The 25,390-nt window shown below is 36.7% G+C and overlaps 1 protein-coding gene across 1 annotated transcript; it reads left to right on the plus strand.

The window, feature by feature from the left end:
- Positions 1 to 5,886: 5,886 nt before the first annotated feature.
- On the plus strand, positions 5,887 to 24,280 carry spata17 (spermatogenesis associated 17). The gene is made up of 7 exons (XM_055036797.1): positions 5,887 to 6,004; positions 7,500 to 7,589; positions 8,634 to 8,715; positions 10,105 to 10,155; positions 12,711 to 12,814; positions 19,839 to 19,962; positions 23,625 to 24,280. Exons 1-7 carry the CDS (start codon positions 5,937 to 5,939, stop codon positions 23,895 to 23,897), a joined length of 792 nt encoding a protein of 263 aa, XP_054892772.1. The 5' UTR covers positions 5,887 to 5,936; the 3' UTR covers positions 23,898 to 24,280.
- The last annotated feature ends 1,110 nt before the right edge of the window (positions 24,281 to 25,390 follow it).

Consider the following 25,390-nt stretch of genomic DNA (forward strand, 5'->3'; position numbering starts at 1 on the left):
ATCTTAAGGAAAATCTTTCCTGACTTAAGAGTTAGCAGAGTTACTCTGCCGGTAAAGAAAATAATAAAACACAAATAACATGAAACACAAAGTAATGCTGAGATTGATCAACATAAACAAGAAAAACAAATGTAAAGAATCTGAAAATCCATATGCAGTCCAAAAGGTGTACATCAGTTGGTAAGTGTTATTGATATACCATTCTCAGGTCATTGATTGTGTTTATCACAAGAAAGACAAAAATATTCATCACATGACACCTTCAGCCCAAAAATAAATATAACAACATCAGAGTTTAAATTCTCTCTTGATTTATTGTCTTAAATGTTTTGTTCTTTGAACAGCTTTCAGGTTTACATACACTCCATATATATATATATATATATATATATATATATATATATTATATATATATATATATATATATATATATATATATATATATATATATATATATATTATATATATATATATATTAGATCAGAATATTTTTCTTCTGTTTTTAAACGGTAAGGATAAAACCTTTTTTATACTTGATAAATGCCAAAACATTAACAGTGGGATTTTGTTTCACTTTCTAAGAGTCAAAAGTTTACGTACACTGTAAGATATATACATATTTAAACTTTTAAGAAAGTCCAGAAGGTAATGTCATTGCATTGTAAACATTAAACACACTGCTTTTTTATGAGACTTCACACAAAACTAAATAAATAAATAAATGAAGTCATCAACAAAAATCCTTATTTTGGAGACATTTTGTGTTTGACCACAGTGACCTTTGTAGTTTCGTGACCATAATTCAATTGTTTGTCTTGTAGGAGGAGCATAAAGTCAGGCTCCTTTGTGTGCACACAGTTTGGGCCACAAGAGGCAGAAAACATTAGAGGTCCATCGCCAATATAATGCAAACTATCTACAAGAAGGGGACCAGCAGATGGAAAGGGACAGATGAAAAGAACAAGTGGGGTGAGATAGAAAAGTGTTAAGGAGAGGGAGAGTTGCAAGACTACACCCTGCCATGATCACAGTACATAGTGGATGATTTATTTTCTACCTCCAAAATTGAGTCAGTGGAAGAAATAAAATCTCCATTCTCTAATCTACATTCTGTTAAACTACTGAGACTTTTTTATTCAATGAAGAATGCGATTGTGGGCGTAAATGTGAGGAATATAAAGCACGGTCATGAGATATGGCAATCACAGCCTTCATCTTACTTTCAACATCTTGTTCTGCTTTGATTGTCATGGTGTGTTTCCCTACTTTCTGTCAAAATAGGAAGAAAATGGCATGAATAGAAAAATTCTTCTTATGTTTACAGAATAATTAAGGCACATTTACTTACAGCCAGTGCTGCAAATACTTGTCAAACTGTGCAGTTAAAAAATAATATGATCTGAATGAGAAATGAGTCTTTGTAAAGTCTTTTTTCCATAAAAAAAAATTTTTTTACAAATGGATCAATTGTGAGAATAAAAATGAAAATAAAAACTCCAATTAGAGAAGACAATCTAATGCCAGAACGTAACGAAATTTTTGGTTCACAGAGAAAAACGTTAAAGATTTAATAGTGATTGGACAAATACTTTGAATTGTATGCAGTGTACAAATAATTGAAGATTTTTAGGTAACATCGATAAGATGATTAGGCCTTAAAATATATTTGCACATATAATTATTAGAAAATGTAACACTGCAAAAAGTAATGTAACCAAAGAATTAAAACAGAGGGAAATATGTTTTCAACTTTTTAGTAAAAATCTTGCACTTTGCAAGTATTTCAACTGAAGAGTATAAATGAGGACACTCCCACTTATTCTGACCCAAAATGATTAAATTCACATGTGAAAATATGCTGCAGGTGCACATGATGAGAACTACTCAGGATTTCAAAACAGGTTTGGTCTGTTTAAGCCTCAGACATTTTAGTTAGGTGCCTTCCTGGCTGCCGAAGTGAGAGTGAGCAATGTGTCTAGCCAAAATGTGACACTAACTATTTATCGATCATCATCATCTAAGGGCATCATCAAAGAGATAGAGTGAGCCCTCCCTCAGCTATAAGTGATTTAATGAGTAAAACAAGGATACTTTGTTTTTTAATGCAATTAAATCCCCTTCTCTCCCAGAAATGAATGAAAAATAAGAACAGGCATCTACATGTGAAGATTTCTTAATAAAGAGACATATGTTCTTTAGTGTCTAATACAATAGACCACCAAAGTAGCGCTTTCAGCAGCCTAGTCAAAGTGCAGATTTGCTGAATAATTTGTGACAAAATTAAAACAGTTGTGGTTGCAATTGCAGTTTAATATGTTTCCACAAATTATTACCTCAGGGCAGGTGAACATATATTTATTACACATTTTTGGGGGCAATTTCTGTATTTCATTTCATTGTTGTTAGATTTTTTTCCAATAATGCATGAAAGTTTTTTTTTTTGTTTTTCAAATCAAATAAAATTAAAACTTGAACCATGACGATCCACACATACAACATACTGCCACATGTTACTGTGTGTGTGTGCATGCGTGTGTGTGTGAGAGAGAGAGAGACAATGCAGGCAACAAAATGACAAATTGTTGAAAAGCAAAATGAGAGGAGTAATGATGGCACAATAATGCCACATGTGTACTGTAGCCTAGGCTTTGTGCGCGTGTCAGTGTGTGTGTGGCTGTGTGTGTGTGTCCAATCCAGAAGGACATTTGCTGCTGCCGGCCCCACTGTCACAATGAGAGATTCATCACCACACACACGCACACACACCCATCCACACGCATACACAGATGGAAACGACCGCACTAATGGATCACCCCTGTCTGCATGCAATCCGCCACAAATAATGATGAACCACCCCTGCATTAAACTATTTTACACAATGCTCAATTCATTAGTCTCCTTCCCTCCCTTTTTCTGGCTCTATGTGAGATAATAAAGGTAAGATATTTCTCCTTTACCTCCAGAATCATAGTTTTTATCCATTAGTAAGACGTTTGGACTTTAGAAAGGAAGACTGACGAGAGGTTAGGAGATGGACACTGTAAAACTAACAACTGCCCCAGGAATAAAATAAGAGCAATTTGAATACTATTGCTAAGAAGAAAAGGGTCAAGTTCCACCATATTTAATCTATAAATAAATTAGATTGATGTTATGCATTTTTGAAGATGAACTTGTAAGAATTATGCATAAGTCATATAAAGTAGACTGATGAATTATAAAATCCTACTCTGGACTATTGCTTTGGAAGCCTGTTACCAAGGCCTTTTTTGTTGTTGTTGGGTCTGACTTCCTAATTCCAGTTCTGACTAATTGTGCTGCAATCTATTCATCAACAGGCCCATGGCATTTATTTGATTTGTCTTAAATGTTCTTAAATTCAAAAGGTGATGTTATATAAAGGGTCTGAGTACTGAGGCGTGATGCGTTTAACGAAAAGAAAGAATGAAAGTCAAATTTTCTGATTTTTTTTTTTTTATTCCAATTTCTGGTCAATTAATTGGTAAATATAGTGAAGACAAAGTTTCTGGTTTAAAAGGAAATGAATGGATAGCAGAAAAGAATTTTCTGTGTTTAACATGTAAAATATTAATTACCATGATGTATTTTATTCAAATTGTACATCTACATTTTTAGCGTCATTTAATTAAAATGTATACCACTGTGGGATAGTGATTAAATAATAGCTGGCACAAATATCCTTTTCATTTAAAACACATTTTCCTTTTTCAGTCTATCTGGAGCGGGAGAGGAGAGAAGAAAGTGTCATTATGGATTTCAATTAAGTGATCCCTGGGCAGAGAGGGATGCGTCAGGGTGGGGAAATTAATGTGCTATGGACAGATGTTTAGTAATAATGGCCGAAAAAGGCCTGCCGAGAAACACATTCCATCCGTTGCACCCAGCTGTGGCTGGAGGAACAAGCTTGCACAGAAATACACTGAAAAAAGTGAGAGGCCAATATCCGCGGGCACACTTGTCTAATCACTCATGTGCTGACACATACAATAATGATAAACACACACACAGTGCTGAGGACTTTCACATACACCCTGCTTATCAACAGAAGCTGGCATCACCAATGGTGTGCATGTGTCTTTGTGACCAGCGTCGGCCACAGCACATCCACCCCTCATTTGTGTAGAATGGGCAGAATGACTGGTTGAAAAAGCTTCTTGACTGTAGGAGGTGACTGGATGCATGTTAAGTGACATGCCCCGTATGGAGAGATGGCGTAAGAAAGAATAAAAGAAGCGGTATTCATGGGAAACTGTCTTTAAGGGCTTATTTCCTCCGTGAGCAACAAAAATGTTTTGATTGAGAACTGACAGAAGATGAGCAAAAAAAGCTGAAAAGCAAAGATATTAGGTAGTCAGGCAGAATCTGCATTATTAAACAGCATGTAAACAGCAGGTATTTTATGATGTGCTCCTGTTCTTTTTTTTCTGTCATTTTCTTACAGAGACACACCTGGTGCCACCTAATCAGTGTTGTGGCAGGATAGATAGCTTCCAGCCATTCTTACTGCCTTGTCAAAACAACACTCTCCCAAAATCTCTCTCTGTGTTTCCATCTCCCACATGCACGTTTTTCATAGCCTGTTGTCACAACAGCTCTCCGGTAATTACCAGGGTGGCTGCCCTCCTACTGCCCTTCGATGGATGGACTGTGCATCCATGGGTTCGCCCCTGCAGCCATAAGTCTACACCGATGTCTCCGTACTTCTTTTCACCTGCACAGCAGCCAGCAAATTGGCTTCAGAGAACGACAGAGAAACAGAGAAAAATTTCAAACAAGGTTTATGACAGAGACTTAGGTATGCGGGTGCACAGACATGAAAAAGCATTGAAGTCGACACATACTTATTCATTCTCAGTATTTATCATTTCTCTGTCTTCAAGGAGTAATCTATAACGCTGACATACCTCTGACCAACAGGCAGACAGGTGTCTTTCTCAAGAGAGATACAAAACAGCACAGTGACTGACCGACAGACAGAGAGACACACACTCATGCACACACACACACACACACACACACACACACACACACACACACACACACACACACACACACACACACACACACACACACACACACACACACACACACACACACACACACACACACTGCTTCGGTGATCACTGTGACAGCGGAATATGACTAAAGAGAAGTGGACTGAAGATGAGAGGAAATAGTGAAGGGAGAGCAGGGAGACATAAACTGATAACTTTTGATAAAAGTTGATAACGTCAAGGAAAGATGGAAATAGATGAAAGAGTAGATGGAAGGAAGAGCTTTGGCGACTGGCAGATCAATACAGACATCTACAATCTGCATCTTTAGAGCAGACATTTTTAAATGACTTTCTAGCATTCTTGCTCTTATTATTTAAACACTTTTCTAAAGCTATATATAATAAATTCAATAGCTCTGAGTATATTTTTTAACAACCATTGTTTTTCTTATGTTGTAATTTATCTCACAGTACAGTCTCATTTATAAATATATACATGTTGGACAATAAATTATGTCTGTCCTATTCTACTGCAATAAATTCTGAAACCAGCTTTACTTTCGGAAACACTGACTTTGAGTGGGGCTACTGGCGTTATCCAGTATTAATAAATAACATCAAAAATATTTGGTTTGGCTATTCTTTGTAACGAAAATACTTTAATAAAAAAACAAACAAACAAACAACAACAACAACAAAAAGGAAAACCCATCAGTCAGTTCCTAAGTTTAAAACAGATGATCAAATGACAAAACATATTGTATGTAAACGTTTTAAATGAATGACATACAACATACGTGGCGTGGTTGGACGCTATGAAGCGTTTGGTTGTGTTACAACTTTTTCCTACGAGCCCTGAACGCCTCTTCGGAACACAGCTGTCGTTGCCAGGACAACCAGTAAAACCGTCTGTGCGGCAATGGCTGATCTTCTAAAACTGAAACAACAAGTAGAGGAATTAAAAAGAGCATACTACAACAAAAACAGGTTCGTGACATGCATTTGCATGTGTCTATGTTACTTATGTCGTGTATGTGCTCGTCGCAGAACTTTTAAGAGCTTGGCAATGACGAATTAGCTTAACTGTCATGAACTTTTTTGTCATCGTTATTTAGTGTCACGTTAAATTAGCTTTTGAGACAATTTCACCGTTATCGGTTTAGAAACTGTCGTAGCGATTGATTGTCTATACAGTGTTTTTGGGGATGCAGGAAAACCGACAGCGCCTGTTACTTTTTTTGGGGTCACATAATTAACAATTGCGATTTTTATTTCCTGAAATATGGTTCGGTATGTTGTTGGTTTTTGGCTGTTTGGGAAATCTAACAAAAATAGATTTCGGGAAATGTTCAATTTAGTTGTGAACGCGCTGTGTTTTTAATTAAAAGAGGACTTGTTTTTTCAGTCGCTGTCGTTTCCATCACTTGCCACAAATATAACTTTAGGGATTTGACTTAAATATCAGCTTGTATTGAGTATGAGTGTATCTAACACCAACTCTGAAACAGATCTGCACATGTGTGAAAACATGTTTTGATAGAAACAGTGAAATGCATTTTGTTTGCCTTTTACTCACTTACCACATATTAGCACAAAGAATTTCACAACACTTTGTGCTAATAAAATGATTCTTAGTCTTCAAAAGATTCAACAACTGCTAAATGCACTGGGTAAAATCATAAAGTTTAAAGAGAGCATCTAAGATAAAAAGGTGGTTATTTGTTTAGAATCACACAGTACATATTTTCAACATTTTGGCATGTATTAATGTAAGTTTAAAAACTTTTTTAGTAATTTAAGGTTTACTTTAAAATTTAGTGGGTTATTTTCGTAATGCAGGCAGGCTCAAAAGATATAAATTTACTGTGAACTTTTAATTTGACTGACATACAATTCACAATAACAAACACCAATAATGCTTTAGAGGCCTGGGAATCATGCAGTCAAGTTTACAATTAATGTATTGAATTGGAACGCTCATGTTGGTGAGGAGTAGAAATAATGACTGAAGGATTTTAGTGAGACATTTTTATCCAAACAGTGGAAAATATCTTTAAAACAAAATAGTTTTACATTAATTTAAATTTATGTTTTTCAGACATATTTTGTTGTGGTGTGGTGGGATTCTTTCCTTAATGTTGGACTAAAATGTCACAAATTGCATGTTTAAATAACTTCATTACAATTCCTATCAAAACCTGTTTTTAATTACGGCAGAAAAGAAAACTTATACATTTCTAAAAATGTATATGTATGATTTTCTAGGAAATTTCTTGACATAGTTGGAGAATCAAAGCAAAATAGTTGTGAGCAGTTTGAATGTTTAATTGTATTTAATCATTAGGAAGTACACATTTAGTTCATCTGCATCTGTTTCTTTCTTTACTGCTTGTGGACACATTCCATGATTTATACAGAGCCACTGTTACATAATCTAACTCTCACGCTTACAATGGTTTCATTCTGGGCCTTTGTGCTTTAGGGAAGCTGAGGCGGACAGAAAGAAGGAGACCCAGGCTGCCATCCGAATTCAAAGCTGGTTCCGAGCCTGCAGGGTGCGGACATACATCAGGTAGTTCTGCATATCTTGCATGTCATAATTGTTTGATCTAAATACAACTAAATTAAGTGAACGCGGTTGTATTTGAAATAAAAAATAAAATCAAATGTACAAATGCACAGCAGCAGAAAGAGCCTTAATTGTCTTTTTTTCTCTCTCTCTCTCTAAAGGCTGTAAAATATTGAGGCACAGCTTTAAGAGTTGAGTTAAAGGGAAACCCTGATATTAGCTCACTCACATAATTATCCTGCTTCTAGAGCTGTGCAAATGGCCTCAAGGAATAAATGTAGCTCGTTTAACACACAGAGAAATATCTCTACCTTCATGCTTCCTCCGATACTGTGACCCTAGCACCATTCTGCAGGGTCAGCAGACAAACTTCCAGACAGTAGGTTAATTCAGATTACTTTAGTTAATTGATCAATGCGTTAAGTGGATAATTAGCAACAATTTTAGCTGCCTAAGTGCAACTCCGGGGTTGTGCTATCCCCACTATAAGCATTGATTTTCTGGGCATATAAATGGCCTTTTGGAAATTGATGGCCTCGTTGGAGGCAGAGAATCGCAGTGGACTTGCATTTAGAGTATGTTTGAAGATGAATACAAATGTGCACCACTGACTAAAGGGGGTGAAAGGCTCATCTGGAGTGATTGAAAAGCCTGGAAGCGCAGAGGCCTTCCACGTTCGTGTGTCTTTCTGAGAGCCTGCTTGGGAGTATAATGTTTTCCTGACCTTTCCAGGCCTTTCGCTGGCTACTGCCATTTGCATGTTATTCTTAAATAAAGGTAAATTTATTTCAAGGTATTTTCAAAATTTGATCAACTACATCGTTCTAGGTAGCTCTGAATATTTACCTTCTTTAATTAGAAGTTTCTGCTTAGGCTTTTGAATAATTTCTGACTATAAACTAACCTGTTTGTGATTGAAGTAATAAAACACAGACATACATTCTTTTATTTCCATTATCTCAGAATAACATTCATTTCAAAGTTTGGCCTTTTCAACATCTATAAATATACCCATCTAGTTCTCTCCCTAATATGATCTTATTACAGACATCTGAACAAGAAAGCAATCATCATACAGAAGGCATGGCGCGGCTTTGCAGCAAGGGCACGTGTCAGACAAATGGTGAAGGTAAGTTAGAGCCCGGAATAGCAATAGATATATTGATTATGATATGATAGCATGCATTAGAATTCAATTGCCATATTTCTAAGTCTCTGCCTCTGACCTTAAGAAATATAATTCACTCGTTACACATGTGGAAATTAACACTTAGCAAATGTGATGAATTACGATAAGAAATTCCATCATATCATAATTTCTGGGATTCTTATAGAAGGAGTTTAGTGACAAATAGAAATGAGGAGAGAGTTGTGCACATGATGATTGTGTATGTGTGTGCTTTAATAAAACAAGGCCCCATTTTCAATATATTGCCTCCAACTGCTTCTTAATTGAACAGATTGTTGATACCGGATCCAATACCCAGCGCTCTCACGTATAATTTTCCCCTGGATTGAGTTTTGTAAATGTATCACAACAAGCTATTTATCATGCCTGTAAATTGACTGTTTGCTAAAGCATAACTGCCAGTTGCCGTTTGGGAGGCGTTCAAGAATTGGAAAGGAGGGGGCGCGAAGGGGTGTTAAAATAAACAGTGAAGGATGTGTCACATACACATATGGGCTAAAATGAGGCTGTTTGCTCTCATTTAAAAACAGACGAGTGCTAATTTGAATCACTCAAAATTGCCACGGTGCACTGTTTTGAATTAGCCCAGAGATATTCCACGCTTCATCTCCTCTTTTGGTCTCCGTCTGTCTTTCTCTGACTCTGGGACCTTATCGTGTGTAATGTGACTTGTGCAAAGCTTCTTCACAAAACATCAAGCTGAATTTACAATCTCCTTTCAAGTCTTTGTGTTCTTCCCCCTTCCCGTCTAACCCTTCTTTTTCCTCGTTATTAAAAAAGACGTGTTGAAATATGAATCTCTTTTATGGCCGACTCTCTAGCTTGCTTCTGAAATGTGCCCCCAGTGGTCGGCTGGCACGTTCGGTCTGTGACGGCTTGTTGAGTGCGTTGCTGAGTATCCTCTGGCCCTTTGTTAGTCTCTTCTGTGGCAGGGCTGTCATTGATTATGAAATCCAGAGGAGAGCGTTTGGCCGTCATACATCTCCATTAGTGCGCTGCTTGACTACCATAGATTTTCTTGGCCCTTGTCTGTGTTAGTATATTAAGAGAGTACCGTCCTCCCCTTGATACAAAGGCCCACTAAACACTTTCTCTCTCCCCTTCTCATACATCTCCCTCACCTTTTCTCATTGCTCTCTTATTTTTTGCTTTCTTTCCTTCTCCATTCCTACACCTCTTCCTCCGCCCTCCCCCTTTACTGTGGCCCTATCTGTGCCGTCTCTGTGCAATGTATTATGTATAAAGAGCTCTTTATCTTTGATGCTTGCTGTGGACAGATCAGAGGGCCGGGAGACAAGATGTAACGGCATCTTTCCTTTGTGTTCACAGGCGGCATATTTTACCATGAAGATGAATTTCTACAACGACATGGCGGTCAGGGTAAATACCATGATAGTGTCTTGTATTAGCAAATTCAGTGTCTTGCTGTGGGGACACTCTGTTGCTTAGTATCCACTGTGAATCGGAGTCCCCATGAATAACAATCTCTAACATTTATTACTAGGCCTGTCGCAATAAACAATAAATCAATTAATCACATGGTAAATTAAAACTATCGACCTCATTTCAACTATCAGCTTTATCATTTCTGAATGAAAACAGGCTCAAGTCCGGTGCTCTCCACTGACCCTCCCTTCCTCATGTCTTTAGGTTAATGCCCAGCATGTACTACACGATCTTAGAAATGTCAGCTGATTGTCGGCCCATTTTCAAAACCTGAGAGACCCACACATCAGCCAACAGAAATCCTTGGTTTAACGGTTTGATCAAACAGTGTGGTGTCCAACAATGGGCAGAAAATAATAAGTCCAGTTAACTAATTTTAAAACCAGGGATTAATCAATGCCTTACTATAATCTACCTGCAATGCTTGTGGCTAGTATCCACTAACCAGTATCCAGTATCCACTAGTCATTCAGTACTGACTGAAGGAAAATATGGGATTAATCATAAGAAGGTTGATTAGATTTATGGGGAAGTTTACATTAGAAAAAGAATAGAATTATCAGTTGTCTGGACTGAGGACAAAAATTGCTCTTTTGATTTTAAAGGTTTCAGACTGTAAGTTTAACCTTGGTGTAAAGTTACATTCATACGCATTCAGACCAAGTATATATTTTTGATAAGTCAATATATGCAGTTCATATAGATCATAGTTTGATTCTTAGAATTATGTAGGCAAACTAATTCCCCTCCATTTTTATAGCACCATAACATTTATTTTAACAAATGCTCTCTTTTTCCCTGAGAGCAGTTCCTACAATTTATGTCATAAATCACAGCAATGTAACCATGACTGATGCTTGGCAGGTTTACGAAGAGACACTTTATGTTTTTACAGTGATATATTCTTTATTTTTAGAGCAAAATTTCATTCCTCCTCCTCCATAAAACTGGTTGAAAATTGGTGAAACCGAAAGGGAAAAAAATAGGTAAAGGAAAAAAAGTAATGGTCCAGATGGGCAAAAACAAAATATGTTTTTGAATGTTTTCATTTTATTTGAAATGAAAACTCCTTGTTCTCTTTACAACTATAGTAAATATGTGTCTTTATAGAAAAAACATGCCCCAGTATTAAAAGTCAGGGCCAATGTCAGCCTGTGAAGCAAAGCACATGTTTCTAAAGTTAAAGGAGAGAGGTGTTTATGAATTATTAAAGACATTTTATAACCCTATGACATTTTTCCAACTTCCAGATTTATGGTTCTGTGGTTAAAATGTAAGAAAGCAGAGGATTTTAAGAGGGAGAGTTTCTACCACCCACAATTCCTTAAACATATCTTATGCCTTGCGATATTACAGATGTAGAGTTTAAAAATGTACAATTATAAAAACTTCTGAACATGTATAATACAAAGACCAAACATTTACATGTCTGGTGTGACTGGCCACAACAACATTAGGAATGAGTCTCCCCAGGAGCATTTTGAGCTATTTACAAATCTTGAAAGTGTAGACTCTAAGCTTTTCTAATTTTCTAATAAAATAGAAATCAATTTTTCTAATTTATTTCTAATTTATTAGAAAAATGTATTTGCTAATTTGTTTATCAGTTCCAGTAAAACTTTCTTATTAAAGGAAATGAGGACTTTTACACTAAGTACGTGTTCACTGTTTAGACACAGAGGAATAAAACAGGCCTCTTAGGATCACGTTGTGATGTTTCCTTTAAATCAATGTTGACTCCATTCTTTTATTTCTAATCTCCCTTGTTTTCATCACGTTGTGCTGAATAACAGAAGATAATGTATTAAGGCCGTAATAGAAACTAGTGTTTACATGCTGCACCTCGTATTTGTATTAGATTCAACAGCATTGATTTTACTAGTCAACAGAGGTCAGCAAAGAACTTCTGGTGCCAATTACTTTATTTAAAATTATCTATTGACTGGCAGATCAATGCTAATTCTCATTTTGCTCATTGTTGTTTTCCCACAGCCTCCGCTCCTCCTTCTCCTCTTCCTTCTCATAGCATAATTATTCTTTTACCTGCCATTGTTTTAATCTCCTAATTAGTCTGAAGGACATCCGCCCATTGCTCTAAAATGGTCGGTCAGTGTGGGTGGGTGGCTGTGCTAGCTAATATGCAGCCTACTCTGTTGGTGTAGGCTGAAATGGTTAATAATACGGAGCAGTCACTTGTCAGTCCCACCTTGAATAGCCTGTTTGTCACTGTCTTGAAGGATGAAATGCTGCATGTGATTTATATAAAAACTATCACAGCATGAAATACATGAAAGTAATGGGACAGTCCTGACACTGCTCAGCAGATAATGTTTTGTAGAGAACTTATTGTCTTTTGTATGGAGCATGGTGTCTTAATATTAGATCATTTCAAAAGACAAAAAAGTTTCTCCCGTACTTTGTCATCTATTCTCCATTCTGCCACAATTTGTAGTCCAAAGTTTTGAGAAAATTCTCGGTCATTTCTACAGATTCAGAAAACATGGAGAGGATTCTACTACAGGAAGTACATCCATTACTTTTATGCTCGGAAAAGATATCTGGAGCAAATTCTCATGAAGAATGAGCTTGTGAGGTAAGAAGAAAATTAAACTGATTTTACTTTTTACTATATATGTTATATGCATAACCCACAGAAGATCACTTTTCTTGTGTTCATATAATATACACAAGATGTATTGCCTTCCTGAACGTGTGTAACTTTAATTAGCAATTAAAAAAGAAGAATTAGTGTTCCATATTTACAAATTCTGTGCTTAATGCCTGTACCCACGTGGTCCATAATATGATTGTCCTGCAGTGATGGAAATACTTTTAAAACTCTAATTTCAAATACACGTGTGTCAAAGATGAAATATGATTCAACCATTTTTTAGTGTGTTGTTATCAGACATCAGGCTGTCACAGCGCTTTCAAAATGTAAAAAACTAGTGAAAGAAATATGCGACGAACCAAAATGTGTACTACTATGTAAACGTAATAAAGATAAGTTTACCTTATGAGGAATAATACAGGTTAGTGCTGTAACTTAAAGACTAAAATATAGCTAAGCGGGAAGGAAAAGTGAAGAAATATGAGAAACCAAGACGTAGAAATAGAGTAGAAGGAAGAGGCTAAGAAATGATTTCTTTAAAGTGCTCAGGGCTAAGGGACAAAGAAGTGAACATGTGAAGAAATTAAAAATTAACCTCTGATTTGAACCGCAGCCTGTGCATTAATAAAACATGCTCTGCTTTAGGGCTTAGTACTAAAGAAACACCATTTTTTATTTTCAACAAAAAAAAAAACTATCATGTTTAGCTAATAGCCACATTTTTAATGCTGCTAATTCATCTCAACAGAAAATATCTCTAGGCTTCTGCTAAAATTAAATGTAAATTTGTTACAGTGCTTCTTGGATCACTGCCTTTCCTCCTCAGGACCCCACCTGCATTTCACCTTACATCCTTCCTCTTTAACCTTTTTTAGAAAGAGCTAGGACTATATTGTTAAAGCTTATACTATGTTATACTATATTGCATTATACTGCATGGAGCTTATGAGAACATTTAAATGTTCCATATTTGGTCTAGTGACTGCGTTATAAATGTATGACATTCTGTTGTTTTTGTACAAGCGCAGATATAGACTCAGCTACACCTTTGATGTGCTCAGGGTTTTAAATTCTCCTTTGCTTCAGATAATCACATGTTTATGCAGTGCGACTGAGGTCATGATCAATTAACACTGTTCCGTAATTCATTGAAAATATCCGCCCTGTGTTAGGTATTTAGTCCTTGAATCGCTCATGACCTGATCGCTTACCCCACAAAGTTCTGCTGCTTAATCCACCAACATGTTTTTTCCCCCACTATCTGTCTGTCTGTCCAGTTCACTGAACACAATATTGAGTGCTGGATTAATAGTGTCCATTCAGCGAATGTTGCTGTAGCAGTAATACAGTAGTATGTCTCTTGCTAAACTGCTTTCTGTCCTTTCAAACTCAGTCTCTATTTCAGTCTCTTTCTCTAATGACAGATCACCCCGGCACAAAAACCATCTGTGCCATTTCATTAGGTACAGCAACCAACTAATCCCTGCCACTTACACCACCCTCTTCGATACACGACTCCCTTCATCTCTAACTTTCGCTTCTCTCCTCGCTCCTCTCTATCTTAATCTATTTAGCTCTATATCTTCCCTCTCCCTGCCACAGGTTCACTGTGTCCATCTTCATTCATCCTTTCTCTCCTATTGCATACCCTAATGAAGTCAGGACCCCAGCTAAGTCCCCTCTCTGCCTCAGTTTTCCTTGATACCCCAACAATTCATCACTTTGTCAGGGTGACACTTAAAGTTCCCCAGCTTTATTAAGGGCATGCAGTGGGACGATGGGGCCAATTAGGAAAGAAGAACTATCATGCTTTGCATATTTACTAAATGTCTTGGTGTTGCTGTCGCCACCACTAACATGGCCTGTTGACTACGTGAATTATTCCTCTATCTTCTATAACAGCTGGGTAATTATTACTGCCATAATCAGATCAATCATTCTTGCTGTGATGCTGCAACACTGTCGTTAAACCTTTTAACTTATTCTTAAAAATGCCAAATTGGAGGATTGAGAAGAATTTGTGGATTGCCACTGGGCTGAGCTGCACTATTTCTTTTCTATAAGCTACATTGCCCCCTTTTCTTTCCACACTTTCTTCTTCATGTCTTTCTTTAGTCAAGTTTTCCTCATTCCTCTCTCTCTCTTGTGTCCCTTCCAAGGACATTCATGAAAGGGGAGCTGCTATGGTGGAGATGGAGCAGGCCTGCCCTGCAATCACTCTCCGCTTCTGTGCGCCTGCATTTCTTTTGCTGTTCTTTCCTTTTGATCCATTCTAGATACAGTTAAGTTCACTCTTTCAGTTCGATTGTATTTGTATGTTCTCCCTCTTACTCTGTATTTGTGTTTGTGAGAGTGAAACTATAGGAAGAATAGGTAAGATACATTCAGAGTTTTCTTTTTTGCTTTAGCAGTATTAATTGGGACATATTTATTTTAGCTATTGTTTGCCTTAGTATCCTGCTCATTTTTAGTACTCTAATTGATTACTTACTGTAATCAATCAGTAAGTTAAGCAGAAAAAACTGTTAGAGGTTGCTGAAAAATGCCACAAGTTGTGACACCAAATTTGTCCACAAAGTTGTATATACACTCTTTGCCAACTATTGAATCATTGAATTGGAGCAATTAAATCCTCCAATCAGGTCAAGGCTCCATTAAATATTTAGAACTTAGCTTATTAGCTTCTCTCTTCTCTGTCTGGATGACCAAAAATGTGGCCTGCTGTCCCCCGGATCCTCACTCTCTGATATTCTATCAGTCCTTGAACCCCTGTTGTGAACCATAAAGTAAATTATTGATGAAATACTGAGAAAAGTAGTTATCCAATATTACACATTTAAATACGTTAAAGGTCCGGGGCAGAAGTGTCAGCAAGGGGTTCCATTTATTGGAAAGTAGTTATACTACATTACCATGAGTGTTCAGCAGCCACAATTTGAAGTCAAAGTGCTCTACCTCATCTTCTGCGGCCTGGTCTGAGCAATGTTTGTTTCTCGCTAACAAACATTGCTCAGTAGACTACATTTCGTTGCTTTCTACATGTGACAGTGCAATGACAATAAAGTTGAAGTCTATTCTATTCTATTCTATTATGAGTTCTTAAAAGTTTTGACCTGACATGAATACTTTTGTTAGCATATTTAGGAGAAATCCTTTCTCCATTTTTGAAAGAAAGTCTGTTGAATTAAAAAAAAAAAAGCTTTAATAGCTCACCTAAGACAGTGTTTCTAAAATCTCTCTTTTTTGTTTCTAACCCAAAACTGGAGGTGTAAATGGAGCAAAAATCTGTGCTCAATTTATTTATATATTTGGCTCTAATGGAGAACATTGCCAATGGAAGGATTCAGAGCGAGCGATTGATCATATTGATCAGCTGAGAAATGCTGCTGATGGTTTATTAGTGTTTAGATTGCCCAGACTGATCATCCTGAAGCTCTGGGCAAAACTTAAAGAAGGAGCCGTGCGGTACCGGTACCGGTCCACCTGCAGTCATCCTTCAGTGGAGTCGTTTGTGAATGCGCCTTTATGGACAGAAAGCATCTCTATTCTGTAAATGTACAACTTATGCACATGATTCTACTATTTAGAACAGGGGTGCTCACTACGTCGATCGCGGGCAGGTTTTGAGTCGATCTCGGCAGCAGGTGACAAACTGAAGGCCTCCAGGACGCTGAGAGCAGCATTTCCTCTTCTGACAGGCTTATCAAAAATATTCACTAAGATCCAAAACGTTTGTAGCTTCATTAAAAAATAATAAAGCCTGGAAACCTGATATCGTAATGGACTGAACGTTTTTAACGTAATCTTCGCTCGGCTTGCGGGGCACAGGCGGTTGCCACGGCAATGGGTGTGCTTAACGATAAAGAGAGAAAGAGAGTTAAAAGGTGCGAGAGGTTCTCAGTTGATCACCTGTTCAGGTTATTTTACCTTTGTTTACCTTCGCTGTGGTTCATCACAGCCGCTGGAGTTTCTGAACGTTCAATAAACAACAGACTTGGACTAATTACCTCGTTCGTTTGCAGTAAACGTCACAACCAACATCAAATAGGACACATATATTTGATTAAGTTTTAACAAACAAATGGCTTCTACCACAATAATTGTGTCAAATTACATTAATTATATCCCAAATTCAGAAGATTTGCCTTTACCTTTGCAGAGCTCTTTGGTTCCTCCCATCAGTCTGCAGTTTTGCATGTTGACGTCATCAAACCAAATTTCAGATATACCATAACTGACTGACACCTGCTGGCCTCAAGTTTGCAACCAGCTTCTGACTGAGAAACCAGTAACCTGCTCCCAGTGTCAGAATCTCATTGAGGAAGAAACTGCACTAGGTTTTCTATCACTTTATCATTTCTGATATAACTGATGTATATTTGCATAGAAAATTCGTCAATAGGGTTTCATTCATAATTTGTATGTCTTCATGCCATGAGGTAGATCTCAGCCGGCTGGTGAGAGAAAAAGTAGATCTTGGTCTCAAAAAGTTTGAGCACCCCTGATTTAGAATAAACGTAAACTTTCCCCACTCAATGACTCTCTGACTCACTGTCTTTAAATCCCGCCTGAAAGGGCTACTGTTCAAACAGGCATTTGCCATTTATATATATTTGGATTTTTTTTTCTTTAAAATGTATTATTTTTATTTTTGTGAGGTGACGTTATGTGTCCTGTAAGCACCTTTTAAATAAAATATATAGTTATTATTATTATAAATACTTATACTGCTACAAACAAGGACGTTGCCATGGTTATTGCATCACGTGGTGGCAGACTTCCGGGTATTTATACTAATTTACATATGTATTTATGGGTGGCGACAGGGCGGACCAGTAGCTGTGCACAATTTCCCGCAAATTAGAATTTATAAAAGAAAGGTGTGGAGCCGCGTATCCGAATTTTTTTGTGCACCGCACTTTTCTAAATTTTTCCATTTGCCAAGTTTTAGTGTGAAAACTGCGCACTCTTTTATGCATGAGGCCCCAGATCAGGCATCTTTGGTAAATAAACTCATTCTACAAAACACAAAAAAATCTAACATCATTGTACCAAAGATCCCAACAGACTCAGATGTTCTTCTTCTACTTCCTGATTAATCACAGTTTTATTTTCTCTTAAAAGGATAATTTGCATTTGAACTTCATATCTAATAAAAGATTTAAACTCTAGTCAGATGCACTACATTGAATTTTTTAGTTTAAAGCTGATAGTAAGATCAATGTTTTAATCTTTTAATCATAGCTTTAAATGTAGGAGCTCTACTCATTGTTGGTACATGTTTATGTATGAGAGATGATTGAAAAGTCAATGTGTAATATATATTTTTCACATAATTTCAATTTAACTTATTCTAAATACACACATTTCCAAACACACACAGGAAGAGAGCACGTGCCGAACAGGGCTAATGAGGGTTGTATGTTGTGGTGGCTGGTTGGGTCGACACAGATCGAGGTGCCTTCAGCCGTTACAAATCTGTTTGGCTTTTGTCCACTACACTGCAATTAATAACACTAGGACTGGGGGCAGGAAAACAAAGGTCACCTATTCAGCCAGACCAAGACAAACACACATGCACACTGGCACAAATTTGTGCGTGCTTCCAAGGTCTTTAACAAAATTAGCATGTACACTAAACCACACTGGCAAATGTGTGACATATACACACAAAATATCACACACTTAAAACAGAAGCGCCCTCTCAAAACAGAAACATGCACACCTAATAATACAGGTTGTTGCTCTGAGAGGCATAAACGTAAAGATATCCAAACATGCACCAGGTGGTTTGTGAATGAGATTCTTACAGTAAACACCAACTTTATATTTTACATTAACAGGTAATATTCCTGTTAGCTTGGTAGACAAATAGAGGCCAGCAACCTCAATATTTACACTTTTCATACAACCCCCCACACTATATTAAATAGCTATCCTTAATATTATAAACATACACATTCAGATTTGCTCCTTTTCTTATTACACACAAGCACAGCCTGGGATCTGCATATTTCATTTATTTTGTAATTTAATCTGGTTCTCTGGAAGGAATGAGAATGCAAAGGCAATGGGACCGCATTGTAATTCCCTTTTAAATGTCAGCTGCCGCAGAATGTGTTAACCTCACATTACAGAAACACTTTGAATATCCGGATTCTGGTGTGGAGACTTGTAATTGAAAACAGAAGTTGGATATGGGGGAGAAACGGCAGAGAGGAATTAAAGAGAAAAGGAAGGGATCGGAAACGGAAAAAAAAAAAAAACAAGATGCAGGATTGTTGATGAGCTCTGGCTAAACTCTTATTGGTATTACACCAGCGGAAATAGATTGGTTTTACTCTTAGCTTTGTGGGCGTCTCTTCAAATTATCTTGGTGTATGTGTTTTAGTAATTGTTTCCAATTCCCCTTTTAAGTTATTACCCCTTTGTAACAATAAGGCTGCGTGATTGTGGAATGAAATAGCTGTGTATGGGGTTTTAATGCATCCCATTTAGCCAGCTTCGCTAAACAGATGTCACAGACAGACCTGTCCTGGCTACTGTGATGAAATATATCCATCATCCTCCCACTTATACCCTCTCATGCTTTCAGTTTGCTTTTTTCTCTCTGCAGAGCCTCATTTCCTTGTTTTTCTCCCACTGCTCCATTGCCTTTTTATGTCTGTCCCAGTGTGATTAGGCAGTTTTGTTATTACTCTGAAGGACACTTCAGGGAATTGTCAGGCTGTGCTTATAATACATACTAACACCTACACAAATGCTGTTTAATTGGGTTGACATTGTCTACAAATTACTTAAAACTCATGAGGATGTCCTAACTTGTTGTGAAAAAAAATGTTTAACACTTAGAAATTTTGATATTAATTTAGAGAATTCATTCATTTACATTAACCGTGAAGGCAGTAGTTTGATTTTTACTCCTATTCTCTTAAAAAGAAATTAACTCAGTCAAAGAAAGAAAAAATTACTGTGGATTTATGTGTCTGTTTTGTTCTTCATGTAGGAAAGAGTTGGACGAGATTGAGAAAGCACGGACAAGAGAGAAGGAATATCTAGAGGCTGAAAAAGAGCAGAAAATGAAAGCTTACCAAGCTTATCGATTGCACCACCTCATCAGCACAAAACAGGTTGGTATTTAGTAACAGAAAATAAATACAGCTGTTTTGCTATGTTGTAATAAACTTGAATTAACCAGACCAATACTTAGTGGAAAATAATACTATCATTTATTTATCATCATTTATTTTTCAGTGTTTACTCTTGACAAACATGAGAAAGTATTAACATTTTTCTATTATAACTCATATATTAGTCACAATACACATGGATTAATAATTTCATTTTATTTTCATACTTTCTTTACTCACAAAAATTGTATAACACTATGTTAATTTTTTTGTGTCATATCTATGCAGTTTTATAAAAAATAAAAAGTCAGCAGTGTGTACATTATGTGTGCGTTAGAATTGAAAACTACATTTATGTTGCATTTATGTAAAGATTGCTGGAATCTGCCGTACCCGTTCTAAGTCTTTAAAAATTCTCACATTTCTGCTTGAATTTGACTCCAAACTTTCGAGGCTGCAGTAGTAGATGAAGATACATGTCACATTGAACACATATTACCAAAGAATTTTATTTTTCTACTTACAATAAAAATGAATATAATGATTCATTATGTTTCTCTGAAAAAATCTACACAATAAGCATCTCTATTTGCACATATACTTGTACAGTTTATTGTGCTCGGACTGACAGAAACTGAGATAACCACTCCAGACAGGGCAGTCCTCTGGAGGCAAGCCACACAGAGAATTTTTTAAATTTCCCTTTTTTTCCCATTTTGTCAACAGAAGAGAGCTGTGTGGAGTTAAGTTGAGTGTGCGCACAGGAGTCCTCATGGCTCTTCTGATGTGCTGAGTGGAGTATTTTAGTTCTTCCCCTGGTATAGGTGCACAGGAGTGTGTGTGTGTGTGTGTGTGGCATCCACAAATCTCTGTGACTCCCCACTGGGATCATAATGAAGACAAAGCACACTGGTCACTGTTGATTCAGCACCACTCTTCTCAATTTTTATGTCTTCTTTTACCTTTTCATCTCATACTGTCATCTTCTGATTGGTTTCAAAAGGCTCATCATCAAAGACATGACTTTTGTACTTTGCTAGCTGGAATAATCTCAATTTGATTAGCCATTGATGTTTACCAATGTGTGTTTTCTTTTTCTTATCTGAATAAACTAATGATTTTTAACACAAGCAATAGGGAAAGTATAGTAGAGTTTAACTTCTCTTCCTGTCCTCTGTCTTTTTAACTCCACATATATTTTTGTCTTCCTCTCTCTGCCTCTGCATATGGCAGGGGTATCTTTCCCATAGTAGCTCTGACCTTGTCAGCTGTGAATAGATGGCTCTCCACCACAGTTCATCCTTCCTCAATTCTCGGACCCAAGCCCACACACACACAATGAACCCACACTCTCACACAGATACTCAGACACAGCTTACCAAAAAGTCCTAAGTCCCTCTGACAAAGACAGAGATGCAGTGTTCCCGGGGTCAACATCATTGTTCTTCTCGTGGCTCGCTTGGTACTTTTGGGGTTTTGTGTTTGTGCTTCTGTGTGTGTCTATGAGAAAGAGAGTGTGTTACCAACAAACTCTAAAGAACATACGTTTGTCTCTGTACTAATATATTTAGACTTTCATGAACTGATATCATGTTTCTGTCCAGTTGAGTATGTGGGCATAGAATCATTTTAATCTTTTGAATTAAAATCCCTGCCTTGCTGCTGATGACCCTGGCTGGAAACATTTCTGATGAGTGCCAGTTACCACCATATTTTGTCTCAAAGTAATCTTTACTACACTGTACCAGGCTGTCAAATTAGCCAAGAACATTATTTGTATTTACAGTTTAACTAAATATTGTGTGCAACAATCAAGTCTTCTTTTTATACAAAATTACTGAAAATTTGTTATATTATTTGGATTTTACAGATTGATAAATTTTCTAATTTAAAATAAAACACTCCTGTGGGAGATGCAATATATGTGTAGCAACTAAAGGATTAAAAGTAGCATTAGAATTGCATCTCAGTGGGTTAAGTTATTGTAACATGTTTGATTTATTACTCTTTTTTTTGCATTTACTGTTGTAAATATGTATTTACTGGAGCTTAGATCTGTCTAGTAGGTATGAATTAAAACTAGATTCAGACAGATAATTTGTCTTTTTTTTCCTTATTAATTTAGTCGTGTGTTACACCAAAGTGTGGAGTCATATGAAGTGTATGGTTGCGACACAGACCTGAGTTTGCATATTGACAAAGACTTTCTGCCTGGAGTTGGCATGTTTTCTTCTGTCCTCAGGTCTAAGTGTGTGTGTGTGTGTGTGTTGTGGGCTGTCCAATGTGTGTCGGCATGTAATAGACAAGCGAGCTGTCCCCGGTCCAGATAGGGACCAGCTCCCAGCAGGTGTAAGCAGTAGAAACAACCATAAATTAAATAAATGTCTCTTTATCCCAAGATGGAGAACGTGGAATTCTCTTTCTATGACTGACTTCTACATGTCTAAGGAGTATTATTGTGGAGTGGCTCATCGAATTAACCTATTAAAAATAAAGCATTAGTTTTAATTTGGTGGCATTTTAAAGATAAGATTGGACTTGTTTTAAATTGATTAATTTCCTGTTATGGTTACAACTCATTGAATAGCTAGTTAAATTAAAAAATTGCATTAGCAGTGAAATATTACAGAATTAACTAGTTTGTCAATGTTTAAAAAAAATTGAGCAAGGTTTTACTTGATGTAACAATTTTCCACTTCTGACTTTTTCCATTCTCTCTCTGTTGTCTCAGTCTTAAAGTAGCTTAAATAGCAAAGAGTGTTATTAGCATATAGAGTAGATACAGAGTCGTCCGACTTGAAGCTTTGGTCTCTTAATTAACAGACAGGCAAAAGGACCACTGTGATTTGAATAATTATTACGGAGACTGTCGGTGGCTTATCTCTTCCAATTTTAGAAGCAATAAGACAAAGTTCTGTTTGTGTTTAAATACTTTTGCTGCACAACTACAAATATTTCAGTGTTTGTTTGACAGCTTGTTTTAATTTTCTTTCTGTTCTTCTATGCATTGTTGTTCTTGTTGTTCAATGAAGAAATTATGGATGGAGAAAAGTTTTCCTAATGGAGCTAAGACTGAAATTGTAGCTGTTTATTTCACAATTGCTGGACTTTGTTGGCACAGTACAGATAAAGGATATGTCTCAAAAAAAAAAAAACTACACAGAAATTCAGGGGAAACATGTAGTGAGCAGTAGGAAAAAATATATTTTTTATTCAGTGTTACAGTTGAAAACAAGAACTGTAGCATGGTTCAGAGATCATGTGTCAACACAAGTCCAAGTCCATACAAAAAAAGTTTTATGATGACATCATTTTCATCTTCTAAAAACCGTAGAAGCATCAACAATGAGGATCCTGGCTAAATTTAATTTAAGTTATTCAAAATATTTTTGGAATTTATAAAAAAAATATTGCCGTTATTTTAACATAAAACATCTTTATTGTTTTGTGGCAAAACCTTAAAATGTTAAATAATGTGACAACATTGTCAAAAGTAAGACTTACTTAAAACTCCCACATTAAAATAGTTCATACGGCCTAAATCTTAACATGTATAACTGTTACCACTGCAAAATAAGTATTCCTGTAACCTCCATCTCTGGTTTTCTCTCTACTTCTCTTAAGTCGTGGGCTAAAATTTCTTTTTGTTTTTCTTCTTTTAGATCCCTGGGGTTTTTAACTCGCCTTACAGGCAGATCCCTCATGAGATGGAGCTGCTGCTAAAGCAGGTCAGGTATCAGGTCCCTACCAGCATGGCCCACCGGGATACAGGTTATCTCGGGGGCCTTTGTGACTCAACGGGACTTAGTTTCTCTGGGTCTCCTGATTCCCAAAGGAACATTTCCCCCAAAACCTGGGAGTTGAGGACCAGACTACCGCCTATTGCCACCAAGAAGGGAAAGGCAAAAATAACCCAAACTGTCCATAACAGATGAGGCAGATAATGGATCAAAGCACACTTAAAACACAAATGATGTAAATGAAAAAACAAGTGCAATAGTAAAATTCTTGTGTTCAAGTGATGACAAAATAAAAGACAATGTGACTGCAGCTTTCAAGCCCAACTGGTTCAGCGGCTCGTGGAAGAACACCTTTGCCTCGTCACAGGGAGGCAAAGGTGTTATTGCTGAGAAGAGTCAGCAATATCTGTTCTCCGTGCGACGTATGCAAAAATCTTAAAACTATAATATTACGCCTCAGACAGGTGAGACTTCCATGAGTCACGGTTTTTGTGATTTATAATGAATCATCTGGTCTTTCATTTTATTTTTATGTGAACTAGTTCACTTTTCATCTGAGTAAACACATATTTAAACCACACCTTTTTAGTGTTTCTGTGACATCAAGTAGGACTTTTGAAATAAGAGTTTAAGCTGGAAGCTAGTGGAGGTAATCTCTTCAGTTACTGACAGAGTTTTTAAAATATACAGAAATAAGGTCTTGGGCAATTATTCATATCTACCCCACTTCACAGCCCCCCTCTCTCTCAGGTAAATCAGGAAGCTTTCCAGCACAAAAGCGGACTTGCATGTGAAAATGTTACTTTTGGTAAATATAAAGTTCTCATGTAATTTACTTCAGCTGACACATACACATCAGAAGATAAGGTTAATACTGAATAAAGCACAAATTCTTTAAACTATGCCAAACAAATAGTAAATGTATTTACGACATCTGCGTTCAGACTCAGCATACACTCTCCAGAATGGTACTTGAGAGTAAATAATTTATTTTCTTCTAATAAATTTATGTCATTGTTTCATAGTTTTGAGAACTACTACATAACCAGTACTAATGAACTGAAAAGTACTTATTAAACCACGTAGAAGAAATTAAACATTAAAATACTTTAGACAAATCTTGAGTTGATCTTGACTTGAGTATTCTCAGTATATTGGAATAATACTTCACACACAAGCTAGTATTTAATATAACAACAGTAGTACAAATGTAACATAATGATTAATTTTTTTTTCATCAAAATACTTCATATATTATAAGGTGAAACAATTTGCAATAAACAAGGTGAAGTCAGACTTACTAGCTTATTAGTTGTGCCATTAAAGGCTCATGACACCAAGATACATTTTGTGTACATAATCATAGGTGTTTGTCTTTCATTCCCTGTGTGTGCTTTGTTTGTTTGCATTAGAGTTTGTTCTCGGGGCAGGAAGTCCCTCTTTTCTTTCATTTGCACTCTCCCCTTTACCTCACACCCCCTATATCTCTGGTGTGATAACTATCTAGTGGTGATGGATAAGGTTGAGGTGCTGGCTGTGGAAGTGGTCAGGCCAGGCCACTGATCCCATAGCGATAAGAGCAAGGACAGGGTCCCTGTCCCTTCCTCCCCCCACTGCCCCCCGTGCTCCCTCCTTCTTTTTTTCAAAACAAAAAAACGACTGAAGGTCATCTTTTAAAAGGCAGAAAC

The sequence above is a fragment of the Poeciliopsis prolifica genome, unplaced genomic scaffold, assembly GCF_027474105.1.
Source record: "Poeciliopsis prolifica strain line A6 unplaced genomic scaffold, Auburn_PproV2 SCAFFOLD011, whole genome shotgun sequence".
Classification (NCBI taxonomy): domain Eukaryota; kingdom Metazoa; phylum Chordata; class Actinopteri; order Cyprinodontiformes; family Poeciliidae; genus Poeciliopsis; species Poeciliopsis prolifica.